Raw genomic sequence first — 23664 nt, 5'->3', positions numbered from 1 at the left:
GGAAGCAGTCCACCCAATACACCACAGAGAAGAGTGAAGATCATCTCTGACTGTTCACTTGAATCTTCTAATTGGTTCTCATCAAAAAGAAAGAAAGTAAAAATGTCCTGCTCTGAACTTTGATGAAGGTTCATAGGTGAGCACAACATACCAACAAAAACTGACTATTCAACTACCCTACAGCTGTGTTCTGTGGATAAATAGGAAAGTGGTTCAAAACGACCACTATATATTTTCAGTAAGGTCTGCCAAAGCCATATATAAAATAGTCTGCTATCAGTCCATGAAAACACTAGCTTTGAGAACAGTAACTGGGCAGATACAGGTGGAAGCAGAAACAACAAGAGTCAATGTCATATTTGAGCTCAACATTTTAAAACATTATTGGCTGTACCAGAATTACAATATGTCATGCCTGTAAAAGTAGGTCTGTGTCAATCGTAAGTTGTAAAATATATTTAAATATTTGATTAGTAAGTTGGTTAGTCAGCCACGTTAAAACCTCTGTGTGTTCCTAACTTTTTCTTTTCTCAAACAAAAGACATTTTTTTCCTAAGATAATTTGCCATTTGAAAAAACTTCAATGTAGAATATTTTAATCAGATTAACAATTTTGTTACACCCAAAAAAAAAAACTAATCGATAAGAAAGAATCAATAAATAAATGCAGTTAAAAACAGCATTACCCAAAATGCAACGAAGCACTGACCACTTCCAAGGGGGCGTACCCTGGTCTGTTTAGAGGCTCGTGTGGCACCAGCTGAAGTGGACTTCGGTATTTATTGAGTATTAGTGTACAAATTAACGCATTTATTGTGTGTGCGGGCTTTCCTTGCTCCAGCATGACTGAATCGACCGCATACCCCGTGTTTAGACTCGGAGAGTCCCGTTTTGATCAGGTAAAGTCTCACACGCGCGCGCTGTCCCAGCGGTTCACAACCTACATCCGGCCGAACTTTTACATCACCTTTCTGCAGGCTGCAGCCCTGCGGGTGTGTGTAGCCGAATAGAGCTGTAGTGCGGTCATTAGGACAGACCAAACCTCATGCATGTCTGCATGTGGGCAGTAAAACGGCTCGCCTCTCCTTTACCTCGCCTGGAGTTTGACTGTGGAGTAATCGCTCTAATAGAGACCCCTGTTGGTGTGACAATGCCACTGTTTTTAGACGGCTAATTTAAAGCCATATTAAAAAAAGTAGCGTAGAAAACAACTTTCTATTTTCCAATGATAAAATCAGCCTGCGTGAAGGAACCGCCAGTAACTGTCTCCAATTAGGCATTTAATGATCCGATGGGAGTGAATGGTTTCATGCTCTGAGGTAAAAGAGGAGCGTTTTCTGACAGTGAAAAGCAGATCTGCTGTAATGACACCGCTAACGTCAGCCACGAACATCTGTAAACCGCCGTCTGTTACCAGTAACGTGTAGCAAGAAATGGTGAGAAACACACACATACAAACACGCTCCCTTGAAAAGTTTAATTGCATCAGGAAAGTTTCACAGTTTATGAACGAGCAGACAGTTGGTGCCTGCGTGTAATGAGGCAGTCACACCTGGTGTACAAAAACAACTGGTGAGCCCTTATGTCAAGGCATGCACTGCAACAGCTGGCTCCCACGTCTGGAGAAAGTTTTTGGGACCTTAAAAAAGAAATGCAAAATGATATAATGCATTTTAATTAAAAAAATAATTTTCTAATTAATCAGATAAAAGCTTTTTTAATGATTATTTCTCATTGAAACAGTTGCTTCCCGGGGTTAGTACATCCCATCTGTCATTCTGTTTAAAGTTAAATCCAGTAATCACTCAACCTGGTTTGCTCCATGTCTGTAATGCAGATTATAGGATATGATTTAGTCCCTGGAGGGTTGTTTATTGTCTTTTCTCTCTTTGTCCCAGGGGTCGTTTTATGGTAGATTAAGGCACTTCCTGGATGTGATTGACCCTCGCACACTCTTTGTATCAGAGGTATGTGAGAGCCTCTCGTTAGCCTTCCCTACATGGAGGGAAAACGCCAGCGTGTCAGATTACAGACTGTTTGAAAAGTGAATGAAGGAGAGGCCACTTCATTGACTCGTTGAACAAATAAGTGGGTGGGTGTTCCTGACTTAAGAAGTGTGAGTACATGTGTTTGGAATTGTTACGGGTAACTGATCATTAAGTAGTTCCCAGGATTATGACCAAAGATACCCGAAATACCCTAAAATAATACATTTTGAGTTGGGTTTAAAGATATTTACTGAAGGTGTAATGATTTCAATACTGGTCATATCTGGGAGCGTCCTGTCAGAGTGACGTAGGAGACTTATGGACCTTTGGGTTTAAATTGGGGGTTTGTTATAGTAAGAAGATGACAGGTACTGGGGTTTTATTTATCTGAGCCATCAAATATTGTAAAATCAGAGCTATGTAAAATCAAGACTATTTTGTAAACGTTTTAGACACGTGAAAATGAAAAAGATCAAAAGGGCAGTACATGTTTATTTATTCAGTAAAACAATATTATTACAATATACATAAAAATTACTCATACAGAATGCTATTCGTGTATATTCATACATGCCACTTGGTTAATTAGTGCATTTTCAAAGCTGTCCTCATTATTAATTGTATTAATTGTAGCTGTCATCCAAAACCTAGTTTGGTAAATAAGCGTTTATTGATGTTAAGTCAGACAAGCTGGTGATGGAACTGAACAAATCCACTGTCTGGCTGAAGAAGAAATCTGGAACCAAACTTAGTTTTTCAAACTAGCTCCCAAGATATGAACTACTTTCTTCAAAACATTCTTTTTACATTTTACTGTATTTGTGTTTCGCTGAAACTTTTGTATGTGTTGTTTTTACAAGCAAAAAAAGCTTATTTCCAAAATAAAGGCTTTAAAATAATGTGCTTAGATGGTTACACCTTTTTGCAAAGTACTGTATAAATACAGTAGGTATAAGATAATCTAACATAAAATAACATGAATAACCATATACAATGCAAAGCTATTCAAATCAAGCCTTCAAAAAAATCTCCATTCTTCCACCTGTATGACTGTTTATATGCTTTTTGTCCTAGACTCGTCTGAATGAATGTGTGCAACTCTTAGAACGCTTCAAATCTGGCAAGCTACCCCCCAGTGTGACCAATACACAGGTAAGGTTGTGTGTGTGCGCACAGAAACAGGTGTTGGGTAAGTGCACACCAAACTGTGAGGCAATTGATCATGTTTGGTTTGTGGTGATTGGCAGCAAAGATCACCAAGGAGGAGCTGATGGCAGGTGTCCGGGAATTCATTAGGTCACTGTGGGAGACCATGCGGTCACTGTGTGTTGTGGTAGCAGGTTACGTTGCTATGGCGTTCATCACACAACAGCAGTGATGGATCTAATCACACCTAACCTGTGTATCCCATTTGCATGAATATATGCTCATCAGAGGTCACAGTCCACTGTGATGATTCTAATTGTATTTTTGTCATCATTATCCTTTGTCTTATTCTAGCTTTGGGAGGCCCAGAAGATCAAACAGGTGAGTCTGAACTGTTCTTAGATGATCTTTAGTGATAAATGAAGTGAAGGGATCCTCCAGCCAAACTTTTTAGGGCTGATACCAATAAATAATTTCATGATTAACATTTATTTCATTTTTATGCTAGGCTCCCTACACTGCACAGTCATGTAAGCTAAGGCCTCGTTCCACATATTAAAGAGACATGTTAAACAACGTTTGACACTTAAGTTTACTATTAAACAAATAATCAACATAGTGTGGCCTATACATATGACAACAAAAAACTAACCTGAACCAAAATGATAATATACAGACTCCAGTGTATTACAGCTGACAAAAGCAGACAAGTCAACCTAATAGAAATCATTGAGAGGAGCTGCCATTATTGAAATTTGAGAGTGCCCAACTTATTACATATTATGCAGCATATAGCAAATTTGTCATTTCTGTTTGCATTGCAGTTGTATTGCATGGCTGGGCAATGTGATGATATTGTGATTTCTTGTACTGAAAAAGGTTATTTGATTTGTGATTATAGTGAAACTGTTTTTGGTGCTAAGGAGAACCATTTTATATAGAATCATCTACAAAAATGTTTTTTACCAACATGTTTTTGGTGAAACCCTTTCATTTTTTTTTAAGTTTTTAAAAAAAAAAACGGTATTACATTTAAGAATCCAGATTGCTAGATTGCTTTCATTCATTCACTCATTTGTTTATTAGTCAGCACATTTCATTTAACTAGAGATCAGTACTGCCCCTACTTAGCCTGTAAAACCTTATTGCAGTCTATATAGAACTACTGACTTTGCTACAGAACATTTAAAGTGCATAATATTGATGAGCTACAAGTTTAATTACAACAACATCATAATGAATGTGGCTAAGCAGATTTAGCCCATTGTAGTGTGTGAAATGCTGAATGTACTCATTTGTAGTTTACTCATATACTCATGTACTCATATAGTTTTTCGCTGGTGTTTTTAAAATGTGCCACAGGTTCTTTTTCAGATGTTTGAACAAATAAATATTGTGGAGTATTTTGTACTATAATAAATTCATGAAATACTGCAATAATCTATTGGTTAGTTCCAATGGTATGATATTAGCGAAGACATGTAACTGTTGATTCATGTATTTTGCCTCATGCAGATTAGATATTTAAACCAGCCAATTTAGAGACTGCTGATTAGATCAGTTCAAAACCAACCACCTTCCCCTTCCCCTGCCCTCAGCCCAACACCTGCCCGATTTATGATGAGCAACTGAGCGTCCCTACCTAAATAAATGATTTTTGTCTGAATCATGGTCACAAATAGACAAGTAAGCACGCACACACACACAGCAGGGGTCTAAGTTAGGGATCACAGGTAATCTTGTTGTTTTTGTTCTCATGTCTATCCTTCTTTACCCTCCTCTTCTGTCTAACCTTCCTCCCCCTCTGTGCTGTCCGTGGGGTCATTACACCTTCAGGCCATCCTCCATCCAGACACTGGAGAAAAGATCCCCATGCCCTTTCGCATGTCAGGTGAGGGTGTGAGCATGCCTCTGGAGTGAGTGTGTGTGTGTGCCATGGCTGGTTGGCTTTTTGCTCCTTGTTACCAGCCCTGGAGACGTGGGCAGCGTGGCAGGGGGTCTACGCAGGCTGAGTGATTGGAAAAGGTCACACTCAGCTGGGCTCTGATTAAGGCCTCTGCCCCCTGCTGTCTGCAACTGCTGTTGGGCCTCTCAGAAATGGGAGTATTTTAGTCTGGTGTTAACACAGCTATTTAAAGACAGGAAAGAGAGACCTGCTCGCTGGAACGGGGCGATGGCCTCTGCTGGAATGAACGATGGAGGCTTTTTAGGCTAATAAGATTGTTATTACCATGTGAAAGGTCAGTGATGATGATATGTGAGCACCTATCCATAGGATAATTAAGCCATATAGTGACTTATACAGCAAGTTAATCCATATGACTTCATGTTCTACACTTGCAGGATTTTTTTTTTTTTCACAAAGTAAAGGTTTCTTACAATTTTCCCTTTTGCTTCACTTTTCCATTATGTTCTGTTATTACTTTTTTATGCTCTTTTTTTCCAGGTTATATTCCCTTTGGTACTCCAGTGGTAAGTTATACACCAGAATGGTTCTTATGGAACATCCATGTAATGTAAAGGTTCTAAGTTTTTCCTAAAATGAATGTTCAAAACAAGAACCATCTAGAAACCACTTGGATTGTAGTGCTTTGTACTGCATTTTTAGCTTAATGTAATTTCTGTCCTTTCTGATAGGTTGTAGGCCTCTTACTTCCCAATCAGACTCTGGTATCCACCATCTTCTGGCAGGTATAGCCATATTCCTGTTCTACCCCATTTAACGTATGGATGAAATTGTGAGTTATTTAATCAGTGCTTTGCTCTCTTATTCTTTCTCTTTCTCTCTCAGTGGCTGAACCAGAGCCATAACGCCTGTGTGAACTACTGCAATCGCAATGCTTCTAAGGTGCAGTATGGGCTGTACAGTCTTCTCCAGGGAGTGTTGAAGAAGTGTAGGGTAGCTGGATCACTTAGTTCAGGCTAAAAAGCACTACTAATGATCATACTACCTCCATCAGGCCTAATTTATTGATGTCTATATTGCTGCTAAGTCTTTGAGGTTGTTGACTAGAGATTCAAAGGTCATTTTAATAGACAAGAAAGAAATCTTTTTAAGAAAGAAATTAAAATATGTATATATAGTATTATAGTTAATGACCATAATATATGTAGTTGCTTTGCTCTGCTGTCGTTGCTTTTGTCACTATAGTTTAGCAGATTACAGTGATTCTTATTCAAATCCATTGATTCTCTTTGTAGCCTACACCATTCTCAAAGTTCTTCCAAGGCTACCTGGGTGCAGTCAGCAGTGCAGTTACCATTGCTGTGAGTTTACAATGCATACACACAAGTGTTTAGCAAGAAGCCCTACTGTTCAAGCATGCCATACATGGTGCCATGAATGTATTCCATTGTTGATGTCAAGTATAAATTTGTCAAGCAAACTGATGTAGTCAGATTCCTCCTGGACCAGGCGCTATTCTCTGGCGCACAGAACTCAACACATGCATCCGTATGGCCACGCCCCCCGTGTACTCTAGAGCCAATTAGCTGCCCTGCTGGGCGGCGGTTTGATGCCCTGGGGCATGACAACCATAACCACGGTGACGGCAGCTACAAATGGTCCCATGCCTGTGGGAAGTGGAGGGAGGGGTCACTAATTAAAACTCAAATCCTGCTGAAGCACCCTGCTGGGGAGGGGCGGAGGAGAGCAGGCAGAGAGCTGTTAGATGGCAGTTAGACAGGCCTGTTACAGGAGCTGTTGGAAATGACCAGAGACTCCCAAAACAAGGCATGAAACAACTTCACACAGCCTGTTATGACCTGTCACCAAGCCTAGTGTTCCCTTAGGGGACCCGTTGTCCTCATGGCAGATAGAAAAACAAATTTATCAAACCACTACCAGAGTTTTCTCCTAAAGAGTTCATATGAAGTTCACACTTGGAGGTTTGAGAACATTTTCACTGTGTTTTGATTGCTAATGACTGTGAGCCTATTAGAAATATTTTAGACTTGATTTCCCCATTGAAATCATGTACTTACTGTTCAGCAGGGTAACTGAGTGATAATAAAATATATGTTGTAGTAGAAGCACAAACTGCTGTATTTTAGCTTAATAATGTTATACATTAAGAGTTGATTTTTAAAACTACTGCATATCACTGATTTCTAAGTCTCGTCCCAGGTTTTTTTTTATTCATCATGATCACTGTCAGTGATTAAAAGCATAACCTGGGAGCACTCTGTCTATAAGAGTCAATGTTATTTATACACTCATGTTCAAATGACTGTACTTACTATAATTCAAGGGTATATTTTAGAAATGTATTCTGTGTATTCTGCAGTTTATGTTGGAGGCATTTTATATTCACAAACATTTACTTGTCTGAGCCAGTCTGTAAAAATTTTGAGCTCTTTAGGATTATTTTAACACAAAATATAAAACATTGAATTAAACTTTGTGTGTTTTGTGTAGGATGTCACAGATATAATAAGATCTGTAGAAATGAGAATTAAATTTATGGTTAGGTTTATGATTATGCTGTAGTCAAAATCATATATATTTTCATCCTCCAAAAAAACATTTTTGTCCTTATTATAAAATCCTTATTAATATTATCCTTTATGTCCAGACATGGGAGCCATATTCACAGTAAAACATATATATATATATATGTTAGTATTTATTCATACATCATGGTAATAAGAACACTTACTGAAATTAATAGCTTTCAGCTTTGGAACAAACCTTGGCACATTTTAATGCATCTCATCAAACATTGCAAATGCTGTCCGTTTTGTAGAATGAGTCATTTACGGTTTGAGTTTATAGCCACTTAGCAGTTTCTTCAGCTTGAATTTCATTCTCTGTCTGTGTCTGTCTTTGTATACATGTGTGTAATGTACAGGTAGGGCTGAATGTTCTTGTTAAGAGAGCTGAACGTTTCAGCCCAGCCACACGACTACTGGTCCAGAGATTCATCCCTTTCCCTGCTGTTGGTATGTCCATGTGCATGCGAGAGAGAAAATGGAAAGGATATTGAAGATAGATAGATGTTTAAATGTCTTTTAGCGAAAGGCAGCTGTCTCCTTGTCTTTAGGCCATTTGAATGCCTAATAATTAAATGGTGTACAAGGCACAATTGCATGATTGAATCAGTAGCGCTAAATATTAATTCATTAAGGTCTTGTCAGTTTGATGTCATGTCTTCTACTTCTGTCAGCGCGCAAAGCCCTGTGTTTGTAATTGTAATGACACTTGGCCTGCAAATGAGTGCTTGCCTGCACCATCCTTTAACCACCAGTACATTAAGTGTTTGTTTATTGTTGTTTACTGATTGTGTTCTGTTTTGACTGGTGTCAGAGGGGAATCGCTGGAACGCTATCTCTCTGTTCTATTAGCGTTCTGCGGCTTTAACGAGGCCAGAGGGGCTCAGGGAGCCAGTCCCAGGATGCCGTGGGGATACTTGGCTGTAATTAAATTGTTTTTGTCCCCTCACCCCACCCCTTTAATTAAATCAGCTTGTCCCCCCTTACCTTTTGGCTTGGGTAACAGAGCCTCGTTAGCTTTTGGTTGCTGCTCTCTAATTGGTTAATTAGGCCTAAAGTGCTCTCTCTGTGTCAGCATAGGGCTTCCTGACTCCAGGCCGCCATGTCCATGTTGTTGTTGTTTTGTTTCTGGTGTTTAGTTTTAAAAGGTTATTAAATTTAGCTAATTGAACGCAACTGAGATGAGTTGTTTGAAATTGTACTTTATTTTTTTTCATTCTTTATTCTAATGTTTGACCACAGGGCAAAAGAAAGCCCGGTCTAGCTCTGAGGTTTGGAGTTTTGTTCCAGATCCTCCAGGCACCCGTGAACATTCTGTGGTTTCATTTTATCTGCACTGTTTGTAGGATTTGTATGATGTCTCTAACTTCCACGGGACGACCTAAAGCATAACTCCCTTACCTTGCCACTTCAACTCCTATATGATGTGTTTTGATGTTTTGAAGCATTCAGTTTGTTTGTGTGTCTGCATGTGAATGTGTGCACGGTTGTCTGCATGTGTGTGTGTGTGTGTGTGTGTGTGTGTGTGTGCGCGTGTGTATGGTTAATTGGTCTGGGTCTAAACCCCTCAGAGGTGAATAGCTATTTACTCAGCCAATTAACTCAGCCCCATAACACTGAACACTGATAACTCACAACACAAGGCCTGCAAATTAAAAATGCTTCAGGCTCTCTCTCTCTTTCTCTCACACATACACACACACAAATGAATTTACAACATGTGAGAAACATTCGTGCCACTGTCCATAAAACACTGTCTATTTTTTTGTCTTTACTTTTGTTGTGATTCACAAACTGTGTGTAGCTGCTTACAGCAAAGACACATTATTATATATATATATATATATATATATATATATATGCATGTTCTTAAGTGTCTTTTTTGTCTGGAAATAATGATAGAACGATCTGTTTATGGTTATTGCTATATTTGTATGGTTATTTTTGTGTATTTAATGTAAAAAACATCACATTTCATGTAGACTGTTCCTCTTCTAAATACAATTTATTTTGTCCATCCTTTGCTCTCCACAGCAACTGCCAACGTGTGTAATGTGTTGCTGATGCGCCACAGCGAGCTGTCTGAGGGCATCAGTGTGCTAGATGAAGATGGCAATGTAGTAGGCACCTCCAAGCTAGCAGCCAGACAAGTGAGTGGCTGGATAATACGACCCTGTGTTATTGTTGATGAAGTACACAACAATATATTTCTCTGAATATTTTGTGGATATTGCCAGTGCTTCTAAACCATGTAACAAAAGCATGTAAAAAACAAAAAGCAGCACGCTGGCGTATTTAGTCCTTTCCAACTTGTTTGCAGGCTCTTTTGGAGACGGCTGTGACACGCGTGGTCCTTCCCATGCCCATTCTGGTGCTGCCGCCCATGCTGATGACCATGCTGGAGAGGTCAGTATATTAATTTAGAGCTTTTAATGTTCTGAGCAGAGGATCTTAAACCAGTTCCAGTGTGAGAACCATAGGTTTAGAGCAGTGTCCGCATACCTGGTCCTGTCTTCTACAGCCCTGGAGAGTTTGGTTTTAACACACTGGTGCTCCTGAAGACCATCAGCAGCTGAAGTAAGATCACCAGGACCAGGGTTGAGCAGTCTATCTTGAAGTGGTAACTGTTTATAAAGTGTCTTTTTTGTAGCCCTAACATCTATATGTTCTAACACTGCTGTATGTGTGTGTCTGCCTTTAAGTAATTACTATATAGTAAAATTGTAGAATACTAATAGTATTCATCTTTATGATACATCCAGTAAGATAATTTAATTGTCTTAGTTCAGACGGACAGCGACTGTCTCAACTGCTTCTCAGTCTCCATACTTTAACTCACAGGTGTGTGTGTGTGTGTGTGCGTGAAAGAGAGAGAGAGAGAGAGAGAGAGAGAGAGAGAGAGAAGGCAAATGGTGAGTTGTCCTGTGCAATGCTGCTTGTCAGCTCACCCTCACTGGCTTTCAATGGAGCGAGAACAAGGGAGCAGAAGGGTCAGTGTAATGGGGGGTTGCATGTGTGATGGATTACTGTGCTGAGAGGAGTGTGTGTGATATATGTGTGTGATGGGTGAACTTTTAGCATAGCTTTCTACCTGCAGGCCTCCTACCGTCTGCCACTTCCCTTCACTCTGAGTGTTTCTGCCCTTCCCTCCCTGCTGCTGCTTTGGCCTTTCTTTCTTTCATCTGTAGTGTTCTTTTCCCTTTCTCACTTTTTCTCAGACCAAATTAAGAGTGACTGATGACCATGATGACACATCTTAAACAATTGATGGACACGATAAAAGATCTTTAACGTACTTCTTTCGTTACTGCTTTTCTCCGGCCCTCCCCCCACTCAAGACCACTTCTCTTCACGCACACACATATACACACACATACTTGCGCACAAGCGCGCACACGCAGAGTGCCTAGTCGTGTCTGTTGGCCAATTAAAGCTCATCATGCGAATGTGTTGATGAAGTCGTCATTAGGCAGCCGTTGCCTTCATTAGAGCAGGACTGCTCTGGAGGACTCCTGCCGAGCACGCTATCCCACAAGCCCCCACGCCACACTGTGGCCGGGAGCGAGGGCTGAGGCAGGTGTCAGCCACAGAGCGATCTCGCAGCAGAGAGGAAGTGTCGGAGAAGAAGGGGTTTTAATGATGATTGCAGGAATGCTTAGGATGCTGAGAGTTTTCTTTCTGCTGTGCTGAATTATATGTGTGTGTTTTTTTTTTCATATGTGTGCATTTGTGTGTGTTAGACTCCCTCTACTGCAGAGACATTCTCGTCTTGTGCTGCCAGTACACAGTCTGGTGTGTCTTGGTGCGTTTAGTCTGGCCCTGCCACTCGCTATCAGTCTGTTTCCACAAAACAGCCAGGTAAGCACACAACACAGTCCTCCATCCTTTAAGTAACAGTATTGACATATTATATTAACGCCCACAAAATGTACATACATCCAACCCACTACTGAAAGCCATTATAGTCCTAAAGCTGAAATATGAAACATTTTAGCGATAGTACACATTATAGTATACATTTATAGAATAATGTGTGATGCACTATGTGGACACAAGTATTAGGGAACCTTCTCTGTCATTGTTTCTTCTGAAATCAAAGGCATTAAAATTATTTGCTGTTAAAATTTTGGATGATCACCACCCCATTCTTATCCCCAAGTAATCTCCAACCTAAAACTATTGAATGGGGCACCATCATTCCAGAGAAGGTTATACCCCTCTAGCCCACACCTGGCATTAAGCATGGGGCCAATAGGTTCATGTTTATCTGCTTTAGAGAGCCCTATTCTCTTGGAAATACTTCTCTACAGTGACTAGACAAGCTTTTTGTCAGCAATGGGTGCAACTAAAAGTAGCTGAATGCATGCAATAGAAGGGATGTCCACAAACATTTGGACATATAGTGTAACTGGAACTATGGTGTAATGGGTTGCTATGCAAATCAAGCCTCGTGACCATGCCTTTTTCCTGAGAAAAGTCTGTGATAGGGAAACCTGAAAAGTTTGTGAGTAAGGATGCTTAAGCCAGGAAAGTGAGCGGGTATCTGTTCTAAGCTAAAAGCTAACTCTAGTGAAATCTCCTCAGTTAGCTAACCACACACCATACAAAGAGGACAGCAACACTATCCAAAAATAATTACAATGTTCTTGTTTCTGTGCTAAAAACAATAAGAAATATTGTAAACTATGCTACTTTGTGCCATGTGACGCTGCTCCTTTTGAGCTGCTGCGGTGCTGTAAACTAGCCAATTAAGATTATCCCTATAAAGAATATCAGTTTCATTTTGATGCAAAATTACAAGGTTGTAAATAGACTTGTTCACTACAATTACATCTAAGCCTTTTCACCACAATTATAATCAAATATTTACTATTTAAAAATGACATATTTTATATATCTAATATCTAATATAATATCTACTATTTATGCATCAAATAACACAATTGAAAACTATGTTAGGGTGTTCTTTGCCAAAGATAAACTGTAACTATTATTATTATTATGAAAAAACTGAACATTGTAGTACACAGCACTTTTTTTATACAGGCTCTTTCCTGTCACTGTCCACCCCAGTGCTTCTGCCAAAACTAAGAGCTAATGCAGTGTTCAGCATGAGATAACACTGCACAAGACAATATGCACAAGAGAACAATCTTGAAGAAGAGAATTTCTTGAAGAAAAGCCATGATAGACCTTTTTTTTGGTTTTCTAAAATAGGTGACCTTAAAATAGGTGACTATTTATTAAGTGTAACCCAAAAGTTAAAAAATGTCCACACAGTTCTAACAGGCTTTTCCTCATCTTAGGATCCCATGTCAAAGCCAAGAACCATTTAAGAATCTTTTAGTGTAGCATGGTTTAATCCAGCAAACACAACACAACACACAATGCACTGATGATACTACCTGCTCGAACAAAATACAGCAGCAGCATTTCAGCGCAGCCCCACACAAAGCAACACAACAGCTCTACACAACACCACATAGCACATAACAGCACAAACTCCCCATGCCATCTCTCTCGCTCTCCCTCTCTCTTTGTCTCTGGTGGAGAGGGTTATGATTTAAAATGGTCTGTAATAAGCTGTTCATCCATATGGTTACTGAACTACAGACATATGTGCTGCCAACTTCTCCCATTCCTCTCTCTCCTCTCCCCTCCTTTTCTCCTCTCACTTCCTCGCTCCCTTTTTACACGTTTTGGAGGGTTCCAGACGAGTGTGCTCCCAAAAATCCGCCGCTCCTGTACCCCCACCTTTTCACACCCCACGGCACGTCTGTTTCAGATTCAGCCTCGCGCTCGCGCACTCCTTGCCATCTGTTTCTGAGCAAAATATTGCGCGTTTTAGCTCTGCTTTGGACGTTTACCAGTGCTCATCACTATTTTTGCGTGCATTATTTTTTTTTCCCCCTAAGCGTCAGTTTTGCCTGTGAAAAAACGCCTGTGAAAAAATGCTCTAGGCTCTGATGGAAGAGACACAGCTCTCTTAATTCACATTTGATTAAACATTTTAAACATCTTAATGAGTGGATATTTACGGTTAATGAATGTAATTTTAGCAGAGAGATCAGCTCCTTAACATGGATATATAAAATGATGTACTCACAGAACTGTGAATGTTATAGTTTTGTACGTAATTTAAGATGTGTGCAAAAGGCTTTGAGTCGATCAGGCTAATGATGATCCTGGGCATGGGTACACATTGCTGCTCATTTAAAATTATTTAATATTAACTGATTTAATGCTGTTTAGTCAGGCTTTAGCTTATCCCTTCATTTACTGAGTGTGCACATACACTATATTAAGAAAACTGTTGGGACACACCTCTTTATCCTCCGGACAATTCAGGTGTTTCATAAAAGTCACCAATGCTGAGTTCTAAACCTGCTGTTAGAGCTGTAAAGGGGGACCAACTCCATAATAATGCCTATGGATTTAGAATGAGATGCTGTAGGTGTAATGTGTAGGTGTCCCAATACTTTTGTTCATATAGTGAAATTTTGACAATGTAAAGAACATCCAGATTTACATTATGTCTAAAAAAATGAAAAATCAGAGCAGTAACATTTTTGTCAAGCCAGTGATGATCTGTATATGCATGGACAAAATTATTTGTTTCTCTTTCTCTCTCTTCATCTCCAGATTCATGTCTCTCAGCTTGAGCCAGAAATCTCTGTGGCAACAGAGTGCAAGGTCCTAACCTACAACAAGGGTCTTTAATCAATCAGAATGGTAAACGGCAGGCGAAAAATGCTTGAGAATTGTAGGTCAGGAGATCTTCTTCATCAGACGGCTGTGAAGCTGTGAGTCCAAAGTGCAGTGATGTAACGAAGCGTAGCGCTCCATGCAGCCCGGTCATGCTAAAGAAGGCTGTGAGGACATTCCTCCCCTGTGTTTGGTTCTAACCTGCCACGGATGTGTGTGTGTGGAATTTATTATCACTTGCATACTGCGACAGGCGCATTCACACGCCAGCGCTAATCACTTGTCTTTTTCTTTTTTCTTTTTTTTTTTTCCTTGAAAATGCCATTGGGTAGTTAAGAACATTAACGCCAAATCAACAGGAAATTAACGGCTGTATCATAAATTGAGTGCCATCATTTTCAGGTTTGTAGCTTTTTATAGAAAACATGATCATGTATTTTCATAAGGGAGTTCATTTACACAGCTGCATTACATCAGTTATTAAATGAAACATGAAATGTGTTTTCGGAGGGGGCAATAATTAAAACCAGTGTTTCTATTTTTCTAATATTTTTGTTTTAAAAGCAGGAAATGGAGACGGTTTTCACATTAACTGTTTTTTTCATGAGAGACCATTTGATAAGGCCAGATCCCCTGACTAAAAAATCTGTTGCTAAATGTATAGCAACTGACAGTTCCAGTGAGTGTTTACTGCATTAACCCATTGAATATTAATATTCACCACAGTAGTATTCTTGATCAGGCCGAGTTAGCAGTTACCTGACTCCAAATCAGTAACTGCAGATTTGACCTCATATAGTCAGTTATTTCTACAAGAACAGATGGAAGTATGGTTTTAAGCCTCTACTTTAGAAGGGTGAGTCATTTCCTTTGATGGCTTTAATAATAAATATATAACCAGTAATTTATATTCAATTAATGTATTTAATTAATTAATTGCATAATTTATTTCTTTAAAGTATTGCATCTGAAACACAGAGTGGTAAATGCAAGAAATGCGGATGAACAAATGAGGTCATATAATAGTTATATAATAGGGAATTTACTGAGAGCCACTGTTTACAGAATTGATTCTGCAGTAGCCTATGAATTAGTAAATGTGGAGAATGCTTGGACATATCTTTACAAAGCAGCTTACTTCAGTAATATTTTAAATGTTCTCCTATCTCCATTTTTGCTGTTTTTGTCTTTTCAGTTGTTTATATGTAAAATATGGAACCATATGTTTATATCAATAAACCAGTAACCCATATTAACTATCTATGGACACTAATCTAAAACATTAGTGTCCATAAACACTATATATATATATGATGGTATAAATGTACAATTGCTGTTTTTATTTTCGTTTAAAGCCTCTATGGACACTACTGTCTTAATGTTGTACGCACTACTGGAAAGCAGCTGATAGCAAGCGTGTCACTGCTGAGTTGTTTAACCTAGAACTTGGAAAGCCTTGAAATCTGAGCCATATTCATTCATATCAATAAAACACTGTACTATGCAGGCTTCCCTGTGCTTCCTTGTGCTCTGATCAGCATAGTGATTTTCTTCTTCGAGTTGTGCATATAACACTTGGTTACAAACATGCATGTACTAGAATTTCCTATTCTTTTCCCCAAATCCTTTTATTGTGTTTTATATCTCTACTGTAAAGAGACTATATACAGGACCTGCCATAAACGCTTTCTGTTTTCTTTGACTTTATTTCCTCTCTTGCTCATATTTCGCCTCAAGTTGTGCCCCAGTGTGATTGTGCTAAACACACTAGCAGTCAAGAACTTGTTAATACACTAGATATTGTCTAATATCTGCCTTTTCAGTTTTATTTACAGGAAATGATTGTATCTCTTGATTGTATTTGGCCATGTTTGTGTTCTTTTGGCAGTGCTGTAAAATGAGTCTTGTAAACTTCTCCTCTCTTATCATTAGATCCATCTACAGATCGGGAAGGAGGGGCCACTTTGTTTTTCCTACCTGGTCGTCATGGCAACAGGTCACGGTGGGCCATGGTGAGAAAGGGCGGGACATGAAGCCGCATGCAGAATCATTAACCATATAGAACAGCCTTGGGGATGCCCCAGCACACGTGCGCTCATGCAGAGTTGCACAACATTCACTATTGTAAACCTTGGCACTTGGGTTAAAACTCTTTCTGTCATGTAAAACGGAAAACATCATATCTTTAAACAGATACAGACGCATGACAGAAAAACAACATTCCCAGACCAGCACTAAACCCAGGACTACATTTTCCTTTCAAGGAAGAATCTTCATTCAGAATTTTGTGGAGGAACTAGGCCCAACATGTCTTGGTTAGATCTTCCAAATGTGTTCAGCTGAGTTGAGATCTGATTGTGAATATGATTAACATCATTTTCATTCTCATCAAACCATTCAGTGACCACATGTGCCCTGTGAATGGGATCATTGTTTCCCTTGAAGAGACCCTCCCCATTAAGATAGTTCAGGGTTCATCACAGGATAAAGTTGGTCAATCAGTTGGTCAAACCATGCCAGCAAAAAGCCCTCCACAGCAGAACCGAGCTACCTGACCCTGTCACTGAAGGGGTCAAACCATCTGGCCTGTACTATTTATGTGGCGTATGCCACACATGCACCATTATGGTGAAGAATGGTTCATCTGACCATATTTCTGTTGACACAGATCTGTGGTTTCTGCACCACTGAACTCTCAAATATGTCTTCAGGTCTGCAATAATGGGTTTATGCACTGCAGCCCTTCAGTAACATCTCTCTCTCTCCTGGCACCTTGATCCTGGATCAGCTGGATCTGCTCAGCATTTCATACATGCCATTATGCATTATATGATGTACCCATACTGCATGTTGGTTGGCCTTTGCCTCAAACATTTAGGGAAACTTAAGTTAAATCTTTAATTGTTTCAATTATTACAATAATATTCCATGTTGCAGAGTGTTGTGCTCTCATTAGTTGCAATGGCTTTTTAAGATATGCATTTTAAGACAGGCTTAACAGGCTGTTGTATGACTGTTTGCTCTAGGCATGCATTTCTGTAAAGGAGAATTTGCAGAATTGATTTAAGGAAGCTAAATGTTTTAGGAGAAAGCAGAATATTTCACTTCTGTGCCATTTGGAAAACTCTTGTTAGGCAGAAGTGAGACAACAGAAGTGTTGTAAATCATTTTTCAAAGCTTTACCTGCAGTTTTGTTATTATTTGGTAACGAAGTTGCTGTGATGAATGTCTCTCTATAGGCAGTCAGCCCAAAATAGGCTGTGTATTATTTCCCAACCTTGGAGAACCACTCAAGCACTGACGTTAGGGAAACATTCAATGGATACAACAGCCATGAATGGATGGTCCACTTGAGCTTTGATCAACAGAGGCTTGCTTTATGTGGTTTATCTTGCTAGCCGCCAGGAAAAATAAATAAATAAATAATTTAATTTAATTGTATTCACGGATTACTTTCTGACAACTCACCATAGATAATGTAAAACAATTCGCTCAGTGTTTATCTTCCTGTTTCCTTTCTTTTCATGGTTGTATAGTGGACCTAGGGAGTAGGCCTGGAGAATGAATGGTATGTGTGATGTAACGGTGGGCTTTTAAGAGAGCAGTGTGTGTGCACCTGTGTGCAGGATAGGGTGTCCAGTGGCCTCAAAACAAACCTACCAACTCGCACCTTACCCCCCACACCCCCCACACCCCCCACCCGCCTTTCTCTCTGCATCCACTCTTTCCTCTTGAGTGTCATTCTCAGGTGTCATCATACTTGGCTGGTCCTGCTCCCACAGAGACTCGGGGTCAAATGCTGGGGTGAGAGGTGACCTACAGGTTCGTTTAACACAGATTCCTTCTGTTTCTTTTGACAGGAGAGCACCAATACAAGATGAGAGGAACACACAACCAGCAGGTGTTATTCACTGAGTGTGTGTGTGCGTGTGTGTGTGTGTGTGTGTGTGTGTAACAGTTTAAACACCACTGCCTTACTTAATTCTCTAAAGACTACCCAGTAAAGACCTGTTGTGTTAATAATTAATAGAATTTTAGGAATATATATATATATATATATATATATTCCTAAAATTCTATTAATTATTAACACATTTGGCATCATTGACAGAGGTCTTTACTGGGTAGTCTTTAGAGAATGCTATATATTAGTCGCTGCTGTTGGGCAAAAACATTTTTTTACAGGAGATAAAGAACAACTGCCAGATTCACATATCAAAAAGTGGGAAAACTGCTAAATGGATATACAGGGTTTTTGTGTGACAGCTATGAGAATTATGCAAGGCTCAGTGCCAGTATTTCTAAAGGCTATTCATTAATTATTTTGGGGGACACATTTTTAATTGTACTGTACATTATTACATGCTGATTAATGTTAGTTGGCAAATATTCATGGTAGTTTCTTAATCAGAAAAAAGGGCTGCTCACACTGTAACCTGCATCCATCAGCCTGCATCGCCATTAGTGAATGACACCCGGGCACTCAAATCACACACACATACTCACACACAAGCAAGCTCTCATTCCTGCACTGAGGGTATACGGCTCATGTCTAAACTGGCCTGTAAAATGATTCCTCGCATCATAATTTGTTTATTTTGTCACCGTTGTCAGCTGCCACAGGAAAGCCTTAATGAAAATACAGAGAAATGAGCATTTTTACAAGGGTGTTTTTATGGGAATTGTAAAGTTCTTAAGTCTGCATGTACGTGAAAACGGTCAAATGTATACTTGTACATAACCAGCACAAATTGTATAGTTTAAGCTGTATAGCCATCATTTTTTTTCTATAAATACACAGCTGCTAGTTATCTGGAAAAAAGATGACATTAACTTATAATAAAAATCCAACTTAGATATTTCATTCTGGGGCTTTGATACAAATACAAACAATTAAAAAATAATAACAACAATGACATAAAATGCTTTGATAATTGCCAGTGTTGTTAACCAATAAAATGACGTGCCATATTCAGTTCAGCTACTGCCAGTGTTGTAGAGAAAGTGAGCAAATCATGGTTCAGCTGAGTAGATTTTCAGTCCCTGTAGTATGTAGAGAGAGTTGGGCGGACTCTGCCTTCATACTGACCACATTTCTGCACTCCCTCTCTGTCTCTCTCAAACACGCACATGCACATGTACACAGTCCTCAGCAGCCCTGTTTAAACTCAAACATGATCGTGGCTCTGAACATAAATAAATAGGGCTTGTTCTGGCCTTGAGTGTGAGTTTAGGCCTGGTTCAAATGGATTCTAGGCATCGGATGTGACGTCTATGTCCTCAGAACCAGACTGTTTGGTGGCAATCCTCCAGCGGTTGATGTGGTGGTTGCCCTTCTTCTTTTGTGTGTTGTCCGGTCCCTCTTCTTCCAGCTTCTGCCGTTTGTACTTGGTCCTGCGGTTCTGGAACCAAACCTTCACCTGTGGGAATCAGAGTGAAGGGCAGAACGTGAGTGCTCTGTTTTAAATATACATATAGAGTCCAGTTTAATCACAGACTTTCACTACACATGTCCTTATCAATCAGTAGACTCTTAAATGCTGTGTCAGTTCAGTCTACAATGCTTAATGTACAATGTAATGTAACGAGTAATGTAACAATAAAGGCTTTGAAAGAGTATAAATACATATATCTTTATTAAACATCAATCTGGAGGCAAAGACTAGTCCAGTTATCTGTCCTGTTTCACTTCTCACATTAAAGCATAAAAAACAATGTTATGTCCATTTCCATCAGCTTTTTGGACACGCACCAAACACCTGATCAAATTGTTATTGACCTTTGTGATATTGTAAGTTATTCACTACATTATAATCCTTAAAATAATACTTTAGAAGTCGCCCATGCGTCTTAGAAAAATGTTGGTTTTGACGCAAACAGCACTGCCGACGCGACGCACTTTTAATTCAGCATATGAATTATTATTATTATTATTATTATTATTATTAATTAATTTGACCTTATTTATAATACATTAACTATCTATTGCAGTTTTTTGTTGTTACATGTTTTTATTTAAATGTTGGTGCAAATCAAACTAAAACACATGAATTTAATGTAATGGTGGAATAAACTGAAGCGCTTTGATTACAGATCATTATTTACACTAAATCAGGATTACAGTCCAATCCAAAAAGCGGCCAATGTTTCAGTAAATACGCGTACATTTAATCCGTTTGGATTAGACTGGTTTGTTTATTTTAGTGCGTGCCATACAACTTAATGCGCCGCTCTGGAAATCTAAAAGTAAAACTAAAAAGAGTAAAATGTTACACCAAAACAATTGTGGTGTGCATGTGGTTGTTTGCGGGTGTTACATTGTTGTCTTCTTTTCATAAAGGGTTTCTTGTAATACCAGCAGACACACTTGAATCCTGTAAAATGCTGTTTTTTCATTGTAATAAACCACATCGGCTCCTGTTTTAGTATAAGCTTTTCTTTCAGCATCTCTCTGAGGGACAGAGTGTGTGAAAATGTGGCGTGTGTGTGTTTTAACTAGAAGTCTTTATTTGTTCTTTATTTTTCGCATCTGGAGCTGTGATGCGAAAAACAGCGAACAGCAGCTGTTCAGTTCACAAAATTCACTCCTACAATTTAAAGAAATAAAAGAATCCAAACTTTTCAAATAATAAAAATACCATTACTAATAATAATAAATAAGAATACATAAACAAATATATTATTATTATTATTTTATTATTATTATTATTTAATCTCCTCATTTATATTTATATGTATATGGCTACGCCTAAACAGAATGTTGAAAATAGCACTTTACACGAAGCAACAATGTTATTATGTGTAGACCACACATATGTACGTATGTATTTTCATATCTATATTATGTTTTAAACATGTCAGCTTCTGGTTTTGATTGGCTGCGTGTTTTTTTTTTTTTTTGTTTGTTTGTTTTTCACAATCCGTGGTAAAACATTTCGGCATTATTCTCGATGTTTGAACTTAGATATGTTTTCTTCGCTGGTCGGGTTTTGTCTCTACAGTTGTACTAGATTTGTAAAAAATAATGTTGTTACATTCATATGACATATAGTCATAAGTAGCGGGTGAATTACATGGAGCACGAGGTCACACTCAGCTTGACATTTATAATAAATCGAGCAGCGGGTGTGATGTGGTGTGTGTGTGTGTGTGTGTGTGTATGTGTGGTGAAGGTGTGTGTGGCTGTCTCTCTACGCTGTGCTGTGGTGTGCGAGGTGTTTGTACCTGGGTCTCGGACAGGCTGAGGCTGTTGGCGAGCTGTTTGCGCTCCGCTCCCACCACGTAGTGGTTCTTGTCGAAGGCGCGCTCCAGTCGCAGCAGCTGCGAGGGAGAGAAGGCCGTGCGGATTCGCTTCGGCTTCCGGGCAAAGGGCCCGTGCAGCAGCAGCGAGTCATGAGCCACCTCGTTCCCTGAGAGAGAGACAGAGCGAGTGAGGGAGACAGAGAGAGGATGAGAAAACACGGTTTGAGAAAGTGAGCAAAAAGAACCTTTATAGACCTGAAGCTACATAAACACGTGTATAATTATCAGTTCCAGTTCAGGGTTTATGTGCAGATCTGTTGGAACAGTTCATTACTGCTGTTTTAAAGCGCGGGATGCTGTTTCTGTGTGAACACACACTCCAGATGTATGTATATTTCTGTAATGTGCTCATTACTGGAAAGGCGTTGAATTTAAATAGTTAGAGAGGTAGTCAATAGTAATATACTTCTGCAGTAAATTCATCCAAGCTGTTGGATTGTTGTATCATGGTGCACAGTAATGCAGCAGTGTGTTATCTGTCGGCGTTGCTCTGGACTATTTTAGCAGCTAAATATTTCAAATTGTAATTGACACCGACATCCCAGTATACAGCATATATATCTGATGCATTAGACGTCCAAAAATAAAATAAATAATAATATAAATGTTTTATTTATATATTATATAACTCTACACATATATATACATTATATATTTATATATAATATAATATAAATGTATATAAATAATTTAATATAAATAATATTTCATCACAAACAACAGTGAAATCTATAACTACATTGTATTTACATTATGTGTATTGTCTCTCTCTCATATTCATGAAGATAAATTGGTCTTATAAATTAGTATAATTTAATATGTGTTTTATTTATTTTATTGAAGACTCGTTCTAAACTATTCTGATCTGTGTAATAACCGAGTTTTGTATTGATTAGCTTGATCTACGGGGTTCTCCTAATGCTAACATATGGGGCAAATCAACGCATTTTATAGGCTACAAAAATGTAGACTAATTAAGATCCCAAAATGACAGTAAGCAGAAGGTTGGGTGCAGCTGTAAAATCACAAAGCGGATAATTATCTTTAGCTGCTGTTGAGAAGCCTCTCAATACAGTGGCAGACAGCAGCTCTGCAGAGTGAGGAGACACTTTCAGGGAAATGTTGAAGCACTGATTTCACTACCAGACTATCCTGAGGTACCCTACAGGCGTGATGGACTGGACTGAACTTGGCCTTGACCTGTTGCACTCCTGGATTCTGTAAACTTAAGGAATTCAAGACCAGCTTCTCCACTTTCATTAGCTGTCTGAGGTGGGGGTTGGATTGTGTGTGTGTGTGTGTGTGTGTGTGTGTGTGTGTCCTTACAATCATGCAAAATATATATGAAATGTATATCTCAATTTAAAATGTAACATCATAGCAATGAAACTGCATATTAACATTTGAAGTAATTTGTTGCTTATTATTTATTTCTTTATTAATATACAGTTTGTTACTTTTATATTTATTAATAAATTAGTCCATGGTTATTACAAACACAGTCTGCTATATTATGCACTTTGTTGAAGTTATACCTAACGCTGATTAAAACGAATCGCAGAGATAGAACTAATGACAACCCGATATTTACCTTGAAACCGATGTCCGAAAAAGCGGTTTCGCAACACCCAGGGGTAGAAGTTGATGGGTTCTCGGTGCTGCGCGCTGAAGAAGTGCGGGTGCTGGAGGTGCGCGCCGCCGAGCTGGTGCGGGTGCGCGCTCAGAGGCGCGTGGCTCACTGCGTCCGGGAACACAAGTTCCGGGCTGGGGTAGAGCGCGCGGCCAGCGGGGCTCTGATAGCCACCCAGGAAAGAGTCTGCGGGGGGCGTGTAGGTGAGGGCGGCGGGGCGCACGGGCTCTTCCCCCGATAACGGGTTCTCCTTCGCCACTAAAGACTCGATGGTGAAGCAGCGCTTCCCTGCGGCCGAGAACATCGTCCCCCGACGGGAGCTTGTAGCGCGCGAGGCCTTTCCGTCCTCTCCGGGACCTGTGCGGTGACCTCTGCCAGCGGGGGGATCCTCGCTCACGCGCT

At 39.4% G+C, this 23664-nt stretch overlaps 2 protein-coding genes across 3 annotated transcripts; one reads left to right on the top strand and one right to left on the bottom strand.

Moving 5' to 3' along the window:
- Positions 1 to 755: 755 nt before the first annotated feature.
- sfxn5a (sideroflexin 5a) lies at positions 756 to 15834 on the top strand. 2 transcript variants are annotated; one of them, XM_072676880.1, is made up of 14 exons: positions 756 to 899; positions 1899 to 1967; positions 3063 to 3140; positions 3489 to 3515; positions 4971 to 5025; positions 5581 to 5606; positions 5772 to 5825; positions 5926 to 5982; positions 6336 to 6401; positions 7985 to 8075; positions 9660 to 9775; positions 9946 to 10031; positions 11366 to 11483; positions 14268 to 15834. In XM_072676880.1, the coding sequence occupies exons 1-14, from the start codon at positions 843 to 845 to the stop codon at positions 14343 to 14345; spliced, it is 978 nt and encodes a 325-aa protein (XP_072532981.1). In that variant the 5' UTR covers positions 756 to 842; the 3' UTR covers positions 14346 to 15834. The 2 variants fall into 2 exon arrangements, with proteins under 2 accessions (XP_072532981.1, XP_072532982.1); XM_072676881.1 differs by lacking the exon at positions 756 to 899 and adding an exon at positions 1372 to 1436.
- Positions 15835 to 18918: 3084 nt separating this feature from the next.
- On the bottom strand, positions 18919 to 23628 carry emx1 (empty spiracles homeobox 1). The gene is made up of 3 exons (XM_072676879.1): positions 23224 to 23628; positions 21555 to 21739; positions 18919 to 19750 (listed from the first exon to the last, which is right to left on the bottom strand). Exons 1-3 carry the CDS (start codon positions 23564 to 23566, stop codon positions 19583 to 19585), a joined length of 696 nt encoding a protein of 231 aa, XP_072532980.1. The 5' UTR covers positions 23567 to 23628; the 3' UTR covers positions 18919 to 19582.
- Between the last annotated feature and the right edge of the window lie 36 nt (positions 23629 to 23664).

Source organism: Salminus brasiliensis, chromosome 4, assembly GCF_030463535.1.
Source record: "Salminus brasiliensis chromosome 4, fSalBra1.hap2, whole genome shotgun sequence".
Taxonomy (NCBI): Eukaryota; Metazoa; Chordata; class Actinopteri; order Characiformes; family Bryconidae; genus Salminus; species Salminus brasiliensis.
The sequence above is the reverse complement of the archived record's forward strand: the minus strand, read 5'-3'. Positions and strand labels throughout refer to the sequence as shown.